Source organism: Suricata suricatta, chromosome 6 (genome assembly GCF_006229205.1).
Source record: "Suricata suricatta isolate VVHF042 chromosome 6, meerkat_22Aug2017_6uvM2_HiC, whole genome shotgun sequence".
Taxonomy (NCBI): domain Eukaryota; kingdom Metazoa; phylum Chordata; class Mammalia; order Carnivora; family Herpestidae; genus Suricata; species Suricata suricatta.
Genome location: NC_043705.1, coordinates 40,394,418 through 40,412,995, shown reverse-complemented (window position 1 = coordinate 40,412,995; position 18,578 = coordinate 40,394,418). Strand labels below are relative to the sequence as shown.

Genomic DNA, 18,578 nt, shown 5'->3' with positions numbered 1-18,578 from the left:
TTGGAAGAAGCTATGGATTAGGAGCTATCTATAGAAGAGAAATCTTTTCAGGCTGGGTCAGAGCAGCACTGAGAGACTGAGCCAGTAAGACCCAGGGAGAGGAAAGGCTCCTTGATGCCCACTGCGTGGTGATGGTGAACCTTGGGCTTACACGTCTGTGCTCCAATCCCAAAACTGCCCCATTTGAGCTGTGACAGAACTGATTCTATAGTTGAGAGGACCCTTGATCAAAATTAAGAAGCCCTGAACAAAGGTTTATCTTCATTGTCATTATCAAGCTAAAATTCATATTTAATATGATGTCACCTTCATTTAAGACCATTATATATTTTTGGATTAAAAAAAAAAGAAAGAAAACTGCAGAGGAAGAGAATATTCGAAGGTGAAATTTCATTCTGGTCCCCACATATCTGCAGTGGCACCCTGAAAGTCATAGAAATGAATTATTTAAAAGTGGTGGGAAGATGGTGTTAGACTTTTATCCTCACTCTGGTGGTTTTTAAAAAATATCAATCTGCTCACCAGATTTCCTGCCTCAAAAAAAAAAGAGAAACTTATATTTAGAGTTCCTCATTGTGTCATAAAAAGCTGAATGTAAATAAATAAGGTGGGGGAAGATAAGCCAGAGGGACGTTCTCCTACAGGAAATACCGAAGGCTGTGGCCAGGCCATACTTAGAACAGAAATGCACTTAAAGTCAGGAATGAGAAGATTTTAAGTCAAGTTGAAAGGCACTGCAGGTGGCATAGATATTTGAGTCTTATCTGCTGGACGTTTAGGAAGAGCCAGAACAAGGGACCCAATTACCACAGACCCAGGGCCAGGCTCCAAATGAGACCCAGGGAGCTTGCAGGCCACCGCTCATCTGAGAAACATGGCACAGGCAGTGAAATTCCCAGAGGTGATTTTGGGTTTTGAGAACTATTTGAATCTATTTGAGACCTGTTTCTCTAATAAATTGTTTATTTAATTTGTTTCTTAAGCCAAAGCCCATAGGAGGATTCACAACACAGAAAACTGTTGTTGTTGTTTTTTAATAAAAAGAGGGAAGCTCTATTTTTTTTTCACAGCAGTGGAGCCACTAAATTCCTGCCCTTGACTTCACAACTCCACACAGTGTTCTCCCTAACAAACTGCAACTTTAAGCAAATGGGGATGTGGCAATAGGTCTACTTACTGGCCATGATCAGACATATTTTCACCACGTGGACAAATCTGAAGCACAATGCAGTTCCCAGGAGGGTTGCTTACAGCCACCTTACTCATCACCTCTTTTGACAAAACGCTTCAATCAATTCAGGTAGCTTCCCTAGGTGCACGCTTTCCATGCAGGTTTCACTCACTCATTCGATAAATATTTCTTAAACAGCCACTCAGTGCCAGGCCCCAGGGTGAGCCCTGGGGTGAAAAGGTAAAGAAGACAAGCATAGTCCTTGTCTTTAAGGAACCTGGAATTCAGCACATAAACAGAGAATGAAATAAACACTTGGAATGTATCATAAGACATATGTGGGATAGTGTTTTGAGAGTGTACCACAGACACAACTAAGAGAATCCGGTATTTGAGAAAACATCGGAGAAAATGATGAACAAGCTGAGATTTGAAGGATGAGAAGAAATTGGCTTGATCTGTGTGGTGGCTGGAGGGATGTGATTTCTTACAGAAAGCAGTGTGTGTCCAAAGGCCCAGAGGAAGAGAAACCCAGAGGTACAAGAAGTTCAAGAGACCAAAAGAGGTTCAAAAACTAGAAAGACTTGTTAACAATTATAGTAATAAAGGGTCAGCATCTGTGATCCAAAATATTGGATGCAATATAATTGTCTGAGGCCCTCCTCAGAGTGCATAAGCCTCACACTCTCCTCCACCTAAGGAATAAGATAGAAAAGTGATATTTAGGGAAGACAGTCTAGGTAGCATGGAATCCAAGTATTCACTTGAGAGGCTGCCATTTAATCCTTGGATCGTTAGAGGCCACAAGAAGTCTATGTGTTACGACTGCAGCATTTGCCCAGCTTCTCAGGGGCCTTCACTGATGGGCTCTAAAGTTTGCCTTCTGTGTTTTGAGGGCACTATAAAAAACAGGTTTTGTGAGGTCTTTTTAGTACTAGTTGTAAAAGCCACTGTTGACATAAACCCAACATATAAAAGACATTTCCCTTAGAGTTTATTTCAAGGAAAATTTTCTTTGCCCTGGGGAATTCGTATGGTATCCCCCCTATAATGAGAGCTGTATAACACACTGTGTTGACTTTTCTACACCCCGCTTAGATTTTCGCCTTGATATCCAAGAATTTCAGAACTAAATTTCATTTTACATACAGTAAAAATTTTATCTTTTCAATTTCCTTAAGCTTTGTAAACTCCCCGTCAGACACCTTTTTTGTGCTCTTTCAGATCTTGCTTCCCCTGCCTGAGGTGACTCTTGGCCATTTGCATCATTGCTCCTGCTAAACGCTTCTGCAAGGGCTCTGTTTGAAGATTGCCTGTGTTATCAATACGGGAAAGAGATAAGCCAAAGCAGCTCACCTCTGGCCAAAGCCACGGTCTCCTGCCTCCCACACGGAAACTTCCCTCTGCTACTAAAATCCACGTATGCGGAACTTGCACTCCTCGCTCTGGCTGCCCTGAGACTGTATACTTTGCAATAAAATATTAGCACATAAGCTTTTCCCACCCTAATTCCAGGGAATGAGGGCTAAAGCAACTGTCCTTTCCTGATGCTTGGGTGTTACTCTCTAATTCTGTTTCACTAATCATACCGTATATGTCTTTTGTGTTTCCTTCCTCACATTCTTTTGTGAATATTTGTAGATTCTACAGAAATTTATAAATAAGTTCACAGTGAGTTTTGTTTTATATTGATTTTGTAGAACTTTGGAATTTGGCCAAGTTAAAAAGGATATTTTTATTTGATTCCTCCAATAAAATTCCACTGGAAAATTGAAAGTACAGTCTAATGTATTTTCAAAAAAGAGATCGCTGCCATTTCCCAAACATGATCTGCTAACTTGTTGCTATTTTCTCTGAATCTCTGGACCTTCTTTTTAACAGATTAGAATTTGAGTGTAATGGAATTATCAGAAATTTAGCACTTAATCTAAATTTCCCTATAGTTGGTTTAAGAATTTTATTGAGATCACAGCAAACAACTATTTTCTTTTGGTGCAACTGAAGTGCATTTTGTTACAAAGAAGTATTTGAAACTTTAGTAGCAAATCACTTTCATTTAATTTTTTTTTTTTGCTATAAATGTTTGTTTGTTTTTTGGCACCCTTAAGATCAGCACTTGGAGACCAGTAATTGAGAGAATATGTTCTTTTGTGCTTGCCTTTTATTTATTTTTTTTGAGAATACTTTATTTCCTATTGTAGAAAGTTACCACTGAATATTACTAAGCTCCCTCCTTTCCCCTTTGCTACTTTCTCATGCCCTATGTGTAAAGCAAATTTGAACTGATAAAATGGATTTTTTTTCCTAAGTAGGGTTTTTCCCCCTTACTATACAATTCTGTTTTAATTCCTTAAATGTTTTCCAAGGTTTTTGATGGTTCAATTTTTTCAATTAAGAATAATTTTTAATATACCTGTTTTGTGATGTTTCCAAGGTTTTTGATGGGTTAATTTTTTCAATTAAGAATACTTTTTAATATGCCTATTTTGTGATGTTAACTATGTTAAATATGGGACACAAAAAAGTAAGATAGTATTTCTCTGCAAATAATTGACAATCTATTAAGAACATAAGACAAAAGCATACTTCAGAATGATACAAAGTTGAATATAATTAGTGAGTGCCATAGCAGCAATATACATAACAATGTTAAACCTTTTTGTGGGAAGAAGACTAGAACCATTAATTCCAGATTATGGCAGTCTGAAATAATTTTATATTTTCTTTTGGGATATCAACAAAGAAAATGACTGATTCTCTACAGTTCTTTGGATTATCCATTCAAAATATAAACTGTACTATTGTACAGTATTAGATAACTGTGTGACTCTACTTATATGAGGCAGTTAGAATAGTCAAGTTTGTAGAGACAGGAGGAACAACAGTAGTTGCCAGAGGCTGAGGAGAGAAAAGAAAGGGAAGTTATTATTTAAAAGAAGTTATTACACAGTTTCAGTTTTGCAAGATGAAGGGTTCTGGAGATGGATGGTAGTGATGGTTGTGACAACACTAACAATATACTTATTACCACTACCTTTACACGTAAATATGGTTAAGTTTGTAAATTCTGTTATGCATATTTTGGTACAATAAACATTCAGAAAAAATTATAAGATTGTACTGTATTCGGTACTAGAGAAAAAGGATTAATGAAATCACAGCTTAATACAGCAGAAAAATGTAATCGAATAACACTGAGTCTGCTAGGTTCCTTATGTGTTCTGTAAAAAGTGCTAGGATAGTGTGAATGCAGAGATAAGGGTGTGGCTAGCATTGTCCACAGGGCTTGGGAAATGGGGTGGATAGGAAAGGGAGAAGGAGTATCTTCAAAAAGCTTCATAGAAGAGTTGACATTTGAGTTGGATTTAAAAGGTGGATGAGTTGAAAAGATAACAAGAAGGCATTCCAAGCAGAGGAACAGAAGTATTAAAGGGACCAAACATCTGTAAATTGAGAAGTTTATGGTTGAAATCTAGGACCAATGGAGGAGAGTGGCAAGAGATGATTTTAGTGAAATAGATGAATGGAGGCTACACTGTTTACCAAGTTTGGATTTCATTTTGAATGAGTGGCCTTAATCAGAAAGGGGCTTCAGGATCACTCATGAAGCTTTCAAAAATACATATGGCCAGATTTATCACTGAAGATGTGGCTTAGTATGTCCAGAGTGGACCCTGGGCTTCTTCATGTTGTCAAAGCTTCATAGTAATTCAGAAGGGCTCCCTAGAGCACTATGATAGGTAAGAAAACATCACTAAAGATTTTATTTCTAAGATATGTTAAAGTTCACAAGGTCTGATGGCCATACGATATAGGATGTGGGGTAGGTGGGACCCGAAAGTAAAAAGACAAGATAGAAGGTTCCTAAAGTAGGTGAGAGCTAATGACAGTCTGGATGGAGACAAAGGGTTAGAATAGATTTGAGAGGCATTCAGAAAGCCAAAATTATTGGACTTAGTGGTCAATGTGATGTGATGTATGACAGAAATCAAAGACAATGCTCAGACTTCTATATCAGATAACCATGTGATCTGGGTATACTATCCATTAACTGGGATAGTAAATGTTGGCAGAAATCAAATGTCTGGCAGATTGTTAAAAGAGTGGGTACTGAATGGATGTCTGTTGAATCAATAAGAAAACCATAATAATAATGGTCATATAATTGTGGATGAATAAAAACAAGTAAGTAAGTATTGGTTTATGGACGGACCTGTTGACTCTTGACAGATCTAGATGTGTGGGGGAGTAGACAGGGTAGGCTGTGAAGAAGATATGCAAAGCAGGGGGTGACATCAAACAAAAAATCCACAAAGGTTGCAAAGTTTAGGTTGTGTGTTGTAGAGACAGTGAATAGATCAGTTGGACTCTAGGATAGTGAGAAGAGACTATAAAGATATAGTGACTCCATAATGTGGTGTGTCTGAAAGTCAGGCTGAAGAAGCTTTAATTAATCAAGTAAGTGAATGTAAGCCATGACTTTTGGGCAGGGGTCTTCCAGTGATCTTTAGGATCATATTCTTTTTGGAAGACTCTCACAGCAGCAGTGGGGATAGGAAAGGTTGGGATGGGGAAAAATCTAAAGGAAGAAAGATTAGTTAAGAAGGCTACTGTGAGGGTAGAGGCAAAAAATAAGAAGAAGAAGAGCAATGATGGTCACCAAAGGAATGGAAAGGCAGAAGCAAAATCAAAAGATATTCAGGGAAAATTAATATTTAAGATCAAGTTCCAGATTAGGAGGGTTACAAGTTAGAATTGGATTCAGGGTGGACCCTGGGTGACAGAGTGTTGTGGTCTCACTGAGAAGAAATAATGATGTCAGGAAGGTGAGCAATTTCAGGCAGAGATCACTGATTCTGAGGCACCAGCAGGATATCCAGGTGAGAAAATATTTTGGGCACCTACAAATGCAACACAGCAGTATAAAAGATAGACTGGAGCCAGAAATGTAAACTTGGGAGCCATCTGGTATAAGTGATAAATGATGTTTGTGAGCAGATAGGAGAGGCAAGGAAGCTAAAAATGAGGCCAACAGAACAAACTAGGGGGTACACTTACCCTTGGCTGAGGGAGGGAAATCTTGGAAGTAGAAAGGGAAACAGTCCTAGACTGAGACGAGGAGAGTATGTTTCCCCAAAAAAGGAAACAGAGCTTCAAAAAGGGAGAGTGAGTAAAGACTCAAACAGGACGTGTGAGGAAGAGGAAGACAGGTGGTCTGTGACAGGTGCGGAAGCCTTGGTGGGGGGAAAGCTGGGTTGACGGAAGTAAGTGGGGGAAGGTGTGGAGTCGGGCATGTGGACACTGAGCTTCTCTATATCATTTCTGACGCTAGAGTCAGGAGTATAGACAGCTTGGGCTTCTATTTGGTTATAATGAACTCAATTCTTGAGGGTGCAAACAGCATTTGGAACCCTGAAGTTTGGAACGTGATTCAGGAACGCTTCCTGTCTGGGAGGACTGGCTCTCAACACTTCCTGGAGGAAATAATCACAGTTAAAAGGATCATTTTGCACAGCAGCATGGGTGTCGGAGCTGTGTGTGACAATTAACTAGATATCCCCACACTCTTAATTGCACAAAAACCTTTCTGTCAGTGATGTGAGACGGCACTTTCATCATAAACTAAATCCCCATATGGATTTGTGTCATGTTTGGACTCTCTGTTTCATTTCATTCTGTACCAAACCTGCTGGTATTTAATTGGCATTGCCTTTAATTTAAGAATTAATTTGAGAAGAACTGGCATTTTTACAATATTCAGTCTACTAAAAAGAAGAATACTTAAGCTTTCTTTTATGTGTCTCAGTGGAAGATCATTACTTTTTCATATAGTCCCAAACTTGTCCTTTTCATTTTATAGCTATATATTTCCTTTTTGAGTTGCTATTATAAATACATCATTTCTTGCCTTGTGTGTGTGTATTTATGTATGTAAACAGAAAAGACGTCAGTGCTTTCTTAGATGAACAATTAAAATGTAAAAGAAATAATCTAAAGTAAATTAAAGTTTTTGATAGCATCTGACCTTCTGTGAGTTGATACACGTGTAAAAATGTCACTTTGGATAATACTATCATGTAAAAAAGGAAAAAATACAGTTTATCTCACATTAAAAAATATTTTCGAGAGAGAGAACATGCTCAAGCAGGGGAGAAAGGTGGAGGGAGGGAGGGAGAGAGAGAGGGAGAGAGAGAAAGAGAGAGAGAGAGAGAGAGAGAGAGAGAGAGAGAGAGAGAGAGAGAGAGAGAGAGAGAGAGGGAGACTGAGACTCCCAAGCAGCCTCCAAACTCAGCATGGAGCCCAACATGGGGCACAATGCCATGACCCTGGGGTCACAACCTGAGCCAAAATCAAGAGATGGATGCTCAACTGACTGAGCCACCCAGGAGCCCTGGTTTATGTTACTTTTGTATGGCTGATGTTTCCTTATAGAAGACAGGCCGTGTTTGCAGTTAAAACATGGTGTCTGTTCAGTCCGGGTACTAGCAGTGGGAGCTCCATTTTCCCCTTACTACTAAACAAAGCTCTAGCTAGACTCTGGTCTTTCCACATGAAAGCAACTCTGCTCAGACCTGCTGCTTGAGTCCATGACCATGACCACCAGCTCTTCCACGTCTCCACCCAAGGTGCTATTGGAAGAAGCTGCAGGAAGCTGCGCCCACGGCACTCGCTCTCCACTGTAAATCATACCATGGACAGAGGTGTTTTCATAGGGTCGGTGTCACCATGGGTCAGAACATGCTCTGGTTTTATCTCTGCCTTTATCCCAATCCTTTGAAACTTTTCAACCTGACAAAAAACTGAGAACTATTTAACAAATCTAGACAAGGAGTCAGCAAGCTTTTGCTGTCAATAGCCTGGTAGAAAATGTTTCAGGCTTTGTGGGCCATGTGGTTTCTCTTATGACAACTTAACTTTGCTTTTGCAGTGTGAAAGCCATCATAGACAATAAGTAAATGAGCCTGGCTATGTTTAATAAAATTATTTACAAAGCGAGCATTGGGTTAGATTAGGCCCATAAGCCAGATCTGACCTATGGTTCACAGTTTCCAAATCCCTATATTAGACCAGTAAACTTCCAAACCATTCATTATTTATATTTAAAAAAATCAAAAGTCTCCATGGAACTAGGCATGACAGGACCCAAAGCACTGGAAGATACAAAATGTAGAAAAATCACCAAAATGACTTCTCAATTTCTAAACAACAATTCTTAGCACAGCTAATATGTGTCTGCTTTATGAAGCATAAGGGAGATCATAGTATGTAATGAACACACATACTACGTTGCCGTGTGACCACTGCTTTGAGGAAGAAGAGAAAGTTGAATGAAAACACTGTTATAATTAGTGATGGGAGAATTTGCTTCTACTTACCAGTCCTGTACCGCATTGAAGGATTCTTCATTGGTGATGTCATACATCAAAATAAAGCCCATGGCCCCTCGATAGTAGGCTGTGGTGATAGTCCTGTATCTTTCCTGGCCTGCTGTGTCCTAAAAAATAACAATAATAATCTCTCAAAAAAAAGGCAATATATATTTTGGGAAGTGATTAATTATTCCAAAAACAGTCATGATAGAGAGTCTAAATTGTGCTTGCAATGTATAACTATGTATCTTTTTAGTCTTGTTTTCCCTAATGATTTTCATATAGCAGCTCTACAATATTATGAAAAATCCTGTTTTTGGGTAGAGATCTAGCTCAAAATACCTTCTACATATGTTTACTCCTGTTAAACAGAAGATCACTATGGAAAATAAAATAAAAAGAAAGATTATACATATTAAAATCTGTAGCTTTTTGTACAGTTTAAAACTGTAAGAGTTCATTAGCTCCATCATTATGTATTTATAATCTATCTAAGCAGAGGCCACTGTGGGGGAAAAACTAATTTTATGAAAATTTCCCTGCTTTTAAAACCATGCGGTTTAATCTCAGTTTATTCAACTGTAAAATGAGAATAATATGTGCTTTATGAGAATGTTTGAGTCAAGAGATCTGGGATTCCTGTCTTCCTATTACATGGCTGGGGGAACGTGGACAAGCCACTGAACCTCTCTAAAGTCTAGCACGTTTGTTAGGGTTGTGTGGACGGTGTGTGTAAAGTGCTTCACACAGAGCCTGGTATATGAATACTGGTCAAGAGATTCCAAGTACTGGCTGTTGTTCTGGATGGCTGGGGAGTCAAGGCTAGCCCAAGATGGGAGACAGCAGCTGACAAACACAGGGGTTCGGGGCCTGCAGAAGAGATGGCATCCTATGGAGAAACCTGGGAATCAGGCAGACACATTAGTGAAGTCACCTATATATGTCACGGACAGTTTAGTGTAGCTTAGGAAATTATTCCTCAATTGAACTGACTCTTGCCCCTTTGTCTTCGTAGGATCGAGGCTACCATTTACACCATCATGCTCCCTGGTTTTCCCCTTCACCACTTCCCCTGGAGATCAGGCTCTGATTTCTCTTTCCTAGTACTCTAGGTGCTGAGCTCTTTGGACAGAATGTTATCTTCCTTCTGACTCCAATCGGGATCCTCTTTCTTTTCCCAGAGATGTCTCCTTTGTACATAGAGTACATCCCAGGTCCCCCTAAGAGCCTTTGTAGGGAAAGCTGATGTGTTGGATGACACAAGAATAGGATCCTTTATCATCAAAATGAAACAAACAGCCCCTGGGTGTCACTACTGGGATGGGCTCCTGTTGAAACACCTGAGGACCATGGTTCCTATTTGGATGCTTACACCCCACCATAGACTAACCCTGAGACCCACGACATTGCTGACAATTTCCTCCTAATCTGTGTGGTATATTTTATTCGGTCCCTGTCATTTCAGAGAAGAGTGATCAAAAAAGGCTGAGGAATTCAGCCAGTGATTCCAGGAGAACACAGAGGTATGAAGAAGAAGTTGAGAATTAGCTAAGGGTGTGACTTTTCATGAAAGCAGGAACAAGGACCAGGGGTAAGACAAGCTTGACTAGAAGATGTTTATGAGATGATATTAGAAAAATAAGGTAACAAAGATAGGATGAAAACAAGTTATTTTACTGAAAATAGCAAAAATAGAGAAAAATCAGTGGGAAAGATCTTTCAGAACATATTATCATTGGCTGAAAACAAACTACAGACTTTACTGCATGGAAATTTGACAATTCCTTGAATATTAAGAAGGCATAAATCAAATTAAAATGATACATGATCAAATAAAGTGGGAAATATATTTTCATAGTATGAGAGAGACCAGAGGTTACAATCTTTAATACATTAGGTGGTACTAGAAATCATTAAGAAAAATGTTAAATAAACTAATTTTAAAATTATTTACATATAGGCACATAAATAGGTAATTAATCTGTAAGCAGAGGGGTTTCTTTTGTGCCAACTATGTGGCATTATTATTCTTGGGATACTATTATCCAAGCATAATAATCCCAAATAGGATAAAAGTATCCCAAGCATAATAATGTCACATAGTTACATGCCTACATAATAGAAGTCCCCTGGACATTATGTGAATGTTTTATTGTACTTTGCTTAGTACTAAAAAAATATGAAAATGTAGATGTACAAGATAAACATGAATATCATCACCTGCACATAATTGGGACAAATATACAAACTTATTAGGCAGAAAGAAGCCACTCGAGCTTATGTGGATATTCTTAGATATTTGTTGGATTTAATTCAACTAACACCATATGCAATGATGAAATAAAGAAGAAAGTAAGAGAATCAAATTCCCAAAGACAATGTTTACAAACCATGATATAATCAGAGACTGTGTAATGTATTTTAGCTATTTGGGGAGCAAAACCTCTTATGATTATTCTAAAACATCTACTTTCATCCTGGGTTCCTCTTTTATAGAGTACATTATCTATAAAATTACTTGGTTTTTCTTATTGTGAAACAACTTTAAATGGTTTTCTATTTTTTTTTACTTTATAAAGTTTCACATTTTTTAAACATATGCAATTATTTTCCATCATTTATAATACAGTGGTTACAATGACACTCCAAACAGAAAAACAAAGTAAAAAATCAAAACACCCACTTCTGTTTCATGTAATTAGACTTATACAGAAATTAGAAGGTTAAGTAACAACTAGTTAATCACCTAATTTCACAGCTATAGTCCATGGTACTGTAACATGGTTGTGTGGTGACAGACGGTAGCTCTGCTTGTAGTGGGCACAGCAACACACGTGGACTTGTTCAATCACTATGTTGTACACCCGAAACTAACACTGTGTGTCAACTATACGCAAATAAATTCTTTTTTTCATTAAAAACATTTTTAATGTTTTTTATTTATTTTTGAGAGATAGAGAGAGATAGCAAGAGCAGGGGAGGGTCAGAGAGAGAGGGAGACACAGAATTTGAAGCAGGCTCCAGGCTCTAAGCTAGCTGTCAGCACAGAGCCCAACACAGGGCTTGAACCCATGAACCATGAGATCATGACCTGAGCCAAAGCCGGACACTTAACCAACTGAGTCACCCAGGCACCCTTCAAAAAAATTCTTTAAGTTAAAAAATGGGTACAAATTTAAAGAGATAAAAATCCTGAAAATACAAAAAGCTTTTTAGCATTGAGTAGTCTTCTCACAGGTTGGGGACCCCATTCCTGCTGCCATCTCTATACAACAGACAGCTTTCCCCTGATTTTTCACTAGGAGAAAACAGCCAATATACCCGAGGTACTGCTAAAAGGTGGCCCAGACCCTTCCTGTCAAGCATGTCTTCAACACAGACATTGAATAATGGTGTGCTGGCAGACTGTGACATCTCCTTCTTCTTGACCTCTTCCAATGATGGCTTCCCTTCTCTTAAGATGTTAATTTTATTTTGACAGTCAAGAAACTAGTTCTAGTATTATAAAACATTCCTTTCAGTCTGTGTGTTGTTAATCTTTAAGAGAGCAGAAATCAAGGTTCTACTATATTATGACTGATATGTTACAGGAAACCACACAGTTGGAAAGCCATTATCAAACTTTAGAAGTAGAGAGGAGGGACAAAAACCAGCTTTTAAGGAAAAAAAAATAGAAGCTTTCAGAAAGCACTTAAGTCACAGCAAGGGTCAGGGCCTTCTACACCATTCTAATTTAAACCCAGAAACACAATCTAATTGGAGGTAGTTGTCACCTAAAAGCTCTTAGGAAGAATAAGAAATTGCACCAAATAGAGGAAGTGTATTAGGAAATTTTCCCAAATACAAAAAAAAAAAAAAAAGTAAAATTAAGCTAATAAACCAGACTTGACCAAGCTGGGCTTCATTGGTTTTGAGCACTGAAAACTGCTTCTGAATTACAAAATCATTAGCATGTTCCTTCTCATGGTATCAGGATGAAAAAGAAGTCAGAAAAATACTTCATTATATCTGACATTTACTAATGAAGATAGAAGGTTATATTTGAAAAAAAGGAACATGTTATAATGTCAAGTGCCACTAATGTAATTAAATGTGAGCAGTCGCAGAAGGCTAAAATGGTATCTCTTCCCAATTTGTTCAGAAAAATGGCTCCAAACCTTGGTTTTGCATGGTTCCTCTGTTCAGTTAATTCTGATAACTGGCGCTACGTGCTGACTTTCTATAAGTGTGGGGTTCCTATGATTGAAAACCACAACTGGAAACCTCTTACAGGGAAAGTGAGGGGTAAAAATATGATTAAAAATGAAAACTTTCTTCCATGAAGGTTAGCAGTCACTTTCTTTTCTTTTAAGAAAAATAAAATTATTTCAGTTGGCTTAAATATTGTGATTTCTCATTCATGTTTTTAAGACGAATTTTTGGCTTTAATGATAGGCTTGATTAGCAAATACTTGAGTATATGTCAAGAAAAGAACTGTAAAATATAAAACATTAGCAGCTTGGTAAGTATTAGCTAGGGACATTTTCAGATTGAATTTTGGCATTTTGGTCTCGGTTTTTGCCTTAAAATTTTTTCTGATGAAATATTCTATTTTTTTAAAACTGGATGCATTATATTCTCAAACACTTTCAAACTTATGCAGAGATAACATGCAGTTTTAAGATAAAGGAACTAGCCTTCCATTGTAATTTGATTTTTGTTTTGGTAGTTACTTCTCTCTGAATTGGATTGAAAGGAAAATAAAGTAAACATGAGTAAAGAAATATAACTTAAATGATATTACCACAATTAACACTTATTGAACGTTTAGACAGAGAAAAACAGATTAAAGGATAGATACTCTTATACATGATAAGTAGGTAATTTTAAACGCAAAGAAACTAAATCAAAAACACTGATGTTAGTTGATCAACAAAAGTAATTTAATTGAACTAAAGGATATGGTATGTGATAACCCAAACAAGTTGTCAACAGAAATGAAAGATGAGGATCCTGCAACATAAGACATAAGACACATTTTACTAAATTTCCAAATAGACACAAAGATGTGAAATGAAATAGTCAGTAAGCATCCAAACAAGTCGTAATCTCTTTTAGGAATTATTCTAAAGCATCAAAGGAAGACTAAACTATGCTTAATATAGTTTAATAATATTGTAGATTGATTGACTTGATTCATTTTTCCATTCATTTAATAAACATTTTGTGAAACATGTATTACTAGTTAGGGACTGTGATTGGCTTATTCTAAATTTATACTATCTACTAGAGACAAATTTTTGTAGATTTTAAAATTCTACACATTAAAAGCATTTCATTAATCAAAATATTATATTCCCTACCTGTCTATAAAACATTAGCTAAAATCATGAAATACCATTTCTAAAGAACTAGACAGACTAGCAATCCAAAATTGTAAACGAGACCACTGCCTCAGCAGTAAGGTCCTCTCAATTCATAGCCACTGTACGGATTGTATTGGATTCCCTCCAAAAGATATGTTGAGGTCCTAACCCTTAGAACTTGTGAATCTGATTTTATTTGGAAATACGGTCTTTGTAGGTATAATCTAGTTAATATGAGTTCCTACCAGGTTAGGGAGGGTCTTAATCCCATGACTAGTATCCTTTGAAGAGAGGAAACAGAAACACAGAGCACACGGAGAAGGTCATATGAAGACAGAGACTGAAGTGATACGTCAATGAGCTGAGGAAGCCAAGGATTGCTGGAAACCACCAGCAGTTAGGAGAGAGGGATGAAATGAATTCTCTGCTAGAGGATGAGAGAACGTGGCCCTATCAACACCTTAAGGGGACTTCTAGTCTCCAGAACTGTGAGACAATACATTTCTATTTTTTTTAATGTTTTATTTATTTTTGATACAGAGAGAGACAGGCATGAGAGGGGGAGGGGCAGAGAGAGAAGGAGACACAGAACCGGAAGCAGGCTCCAGGCTCTGAGCTCGCTGTCAGCACAGAGCCTGACGCGGGACTCGAACCCACGAACGTGAGATCTGACCTGAGCTGAAGCCGGAGGCTTAACCGACTGAGCCACCCAGGCGCCCCCATTTCTATTTTTTAAGTCACCCAATTTGTAGCTGCAGCACTAGGAAACTAATATGGTCACTGACCCCAGTCTGGAATCTTCATGATCAGAGCAGAAGGAATATGAATTTCACAGCTACGCACACACCCATTTACTACTTTATAGAAGATAAAATATCGAAAATTAAAGGTAGCTTTCTGGAGAAGTCTAACATAGTCACTGCATGATTTCATGACGGATGTTATGCTGGAGTGTGTTACTATGTGCCATTTATGTAAAACTGACTCTCTCTCTCCCTCTGCCCCTCTCCTCACTTACTCACACACACTCTCTCTCTCCCTCTCTAAAATAAAATTTTAAAAAATTAATTCTTTGCACAAAAAGGTGATTTGATATGCCTCTGGGATTTTAAAGAGTAGATCTTTATATATTTGCACACACATACATATGTGGTATTTAGAAGGAAAAACAATGTTGCTTAAAAGGAGAAAAATTACATATTGCTTCATGTTGGTGTTTTACCCCTAAATGATTGACGTGATATTATAGAAAAATCCAAAGTCATGAGGTATACTGACACGACCCTCCAAAACAACAGAAACAACAAAATGGTGATGATTACACATCATTTTTTGTTTGATGGTACCTCCCCTCAAGTTTTATTTATTTTTTCATTTTCATAAACAGGAAAGCATTAAGCAGCATTGCATATAGTCTTATAAATATAGTAAGCAAAACAAGAGGCTTAAATATTTTATGCTTTCTTACCGCATATTTATTTTTAGAATGAAGTAAAACTTTTTTCCTAACAGCAGTTAATCTTCTATCAAAATAAAATTTACAAACCACTCTTCTCTACTGATCTGGTGCAAACAGCCCCTTTCAATTCATTTACACACACTTACACAAGCATCTGTAAATCAACCCCATGTTTCAGAAGATAGAACTAACAAACTGGCTTCTAAATATTAGTTCTTCAATCAATTTAGATGTCCTTCCTACAAACTATCCTTTATCCATCCTTCTTACACTAGTTTTTTGATCAGATTTTCTTGTCATGATGTTTAGCTTTGAAATACCCAAACCTTCATTTTATAATGGCATCCCCTTCCAAGTAAAGCCTAATAAAATAAGCCTGAGGCGGAGGATAAAACTTGACCTATTATTTCTTGGCAGTGTTACCATGGCAATTCATCTTCCCTGGAAGAAAGAAACAGTCACATACAGCTCTTTTATTGGCCACCTTTAACTCCAATGTCAGTAAGACCCTAACATATGAAACTTTTCACTAAACACTAACCGCTCTCATGAACTCTCTTCAAGACCTAATAAAACTCACACTCAAAGCTGTGTAAAAGGCATCTTCCCTCATTTTATTTAAGAGCTTGTTTTCTAAGAATGATTAACACAAAGACAGAGAAACATGCCATTTTTGCTTTCGTTTTAAGTAAACTCTTTGACATACTTCTTCCCAGTGGGATTTTGATTATGCTCAATTTTGTCAAAACCTGGGGCATAAGTACTTAAATGCAGGCATGCTCAAAGCTTTTAGTCAAGGATGGGGATTTTTTTTTTCACAGAATGCAATTCAAAATGCTTTACAATGATCAAATGCTCTGATTTTTTAATTTTTTAATGTTTTATTTATTTTTGAGAGATAGTAAGAGAGCACTAGTAGAGGAGAAGTAGAGAGAGTGGGAGACACAGAATCCAAAGCAGGCTCCAGGCTCTGAGCTGTGAGCACAGAGCTGGATGTGGGGCTCGAACTCATGAACTGTGAGATTAAGACCTGAGCCGAAGTCGGATACATAATGGACTGAACCATTCAGGCACCCCTCAAATGCTCTGTGTTAAATGATAACAGGCTTTTCAGTGGGAATCTTATTGTTGCCCTAAAATTAGCAACAAGACAAACTAGATTCCCTGCAAAGGGATGGAACCTTCACTCACAGAGCCACATGCTAGTTGGACTGGATTGGATGGGTGTCTATGTAGGCAATGGGAGTACTGATTTGCACTTGTGTGGGGTGTCTGAGACCTGCAGAGAAATGGCGGGGTAGACAGAGAGGCATTAGGGAGGTCTGACTTCCCACTGGTTAACAGGGCTAGGTTCTGTGAGTTTCTCATGGATAAATGAACACCAAAGGCAGTAGCTGCATTTGAGATATCTTGCCATTAACCCACTTTGTGAGAAGACTGTCCCCAGGCTGAGGTGTGGGAGTCTAGTGGTATAGTAACAGGGCAAGAGGGCAGCTGAAGGAGTGTTAGAAGGGAAAGGACCCTGAGCAAAACTTCCATGCCACAGCACTGTCCAGCAGGAGATCCCTGCAGTGCTCCCTGGACGTCCTACATTTGGGAACCAACATTTGGCTCTATCTTCCACAGAAGTGTGGACGGCAAGACAGGCTGAGCTAGAGAAGCCAAGAGAGAATTATAATTCATGTCCCATTAGGTAAAGTCACCTGCCTTCTCTTTGTCTCCCAGCTCTCCTTCCATTTTTGACACCGGAAGAGTAAGAACTAGAAAAACGAGGGACAGAAAGGGTGAATGAGTGGATCAAAACCCTTTTCCTATTGTACCACCAATTCCTAGGAATATAGCCAGGTTTATTAAATTGGATATGACAAGTGCATTTTAAACTAAGCTGTGGGCTCAATGATACTGAGAATTTTTTTTTATATATATAGTTTACTGTCAAGTTGGTTTCCATAACACCCAGTGCTCTTCCCCACAAGTGCCCTCCTCCATGACCATCACCATCCTTCCCATTTCCCCCTCCCCCTTCAGCCTTCAGTTAGTTTTCAGTATTTAAGAGTCTCTTATGATTTGCCTCCCTCCCTCCCTCTCCCTAACTCTTTTTCCCCTTTCCCCTCTGCATGGTCTGTTAGGTTTCTCCTGTTCTCCTGTTAGACCTATGAGTGCAAACATATGGTATCTGTCCTTCTCCGCCTGACTTATTTCGCTTAGCATGACACCCTCGAGGTCCATCCACTTTCCTACAAATGGCCATATTTCATTCTTTCTCATGGCCATGTAGTACTCCACTGTGTATATATACCATATTTTCTTTATCCATTCATCAGTTCTCTCTCTCAAAACTAAATAAACATTAAAAAAAATTTAAGTGCCAAATAATAAACAATAACCCAGCTTCCATGACTTCCAATACAATGCTCTATTAAATTATACTCTCTTCTTTTTAACAAAAATGTACCTAATCTTTACAGACTAAGTTCTGTATGCACCGTCATTCTTTATTGAGAATACAAGGCCTGCATCCCAGACTACTGACATTTTCTCCTAGAGAGTAGAGAAAACTGTGATTAGTAACAAGAAGATGACAAAAAGTACCATAGGTAACCTTTTGCCTTGACCTCGCCTTATATATAAACAATTCCTTACCTACTTATATTTCTTTAAAAGTATGAAAAGGAAGGAAGTAATGAAGGACAAGAGAGACATCGGATAACTAGATATGCAGCGTGGTAGAATTCATGAGTTTTGATATTGTCATCAGGAAATGAGAAACACGGACGACACATGAGAGAATGGCATTACCTTTAGTTTTTTGTACAAGTTCAACTTGAGAGATCTGTGTTACCAAGATGGGGATGTGGTTCTCAGACACAAGAATGTGGTTCAGGTCTCCTGGGGAGGGGAACTATTTATAGGTTGTCTCTGGAAGGAGGTCGGTTGGGTTGCACAGGAGAGTGACAGAGGATGGAGATCACAGGCCTGCGGGATGCTTTTAAGAGGTGAGAGCAAAGGGAGCCTGCAAGGGCAAAGTGAAGAGGAAAACTCACAGAGTTCCAATTTTCTTTTAAAAAACTGAAGAGGATGGGTACGAATCCTGCCCGCGTTGCTGTGCGGCCGCAGAGGGTACAGCGCCTGCCCGTCCAGTCTTGTGTCTTCAAGCCCAAGGGAACTTCAAAACGAAGTGAAAATATCCTATCAAATGGCCATTCCTTTATTCTTCTGGACCAAGGATAAA

General features: G+C 38.2%; 1 protein-coding gene across 2 annotated transcripts in view; it reads right to left on the bottom strand.

Moving 5' to 3' along the window:
* The window catches only part of RAB3C (RAB3C, member RAS oncogene family), a 285,740-nt gene that overhangs the window by 148,701 nt on the left and 118,461 nt on the right, over positions 1 to 18,578 (bottom strand). For both annotated transcript variants that reach the window (XM_029942275.1, XM_029942273.1), the window contains exon 3: positions 8,548 to 8,666. In XM_029942275.1, coding sequence (XP_029798135.1) covers positions 8,548 to 8,666 — 119 coding nt within the window. The remainder of the gene's footprint in view (positions 1 to 8,547; positions 8,667 to 18,578) is intronic.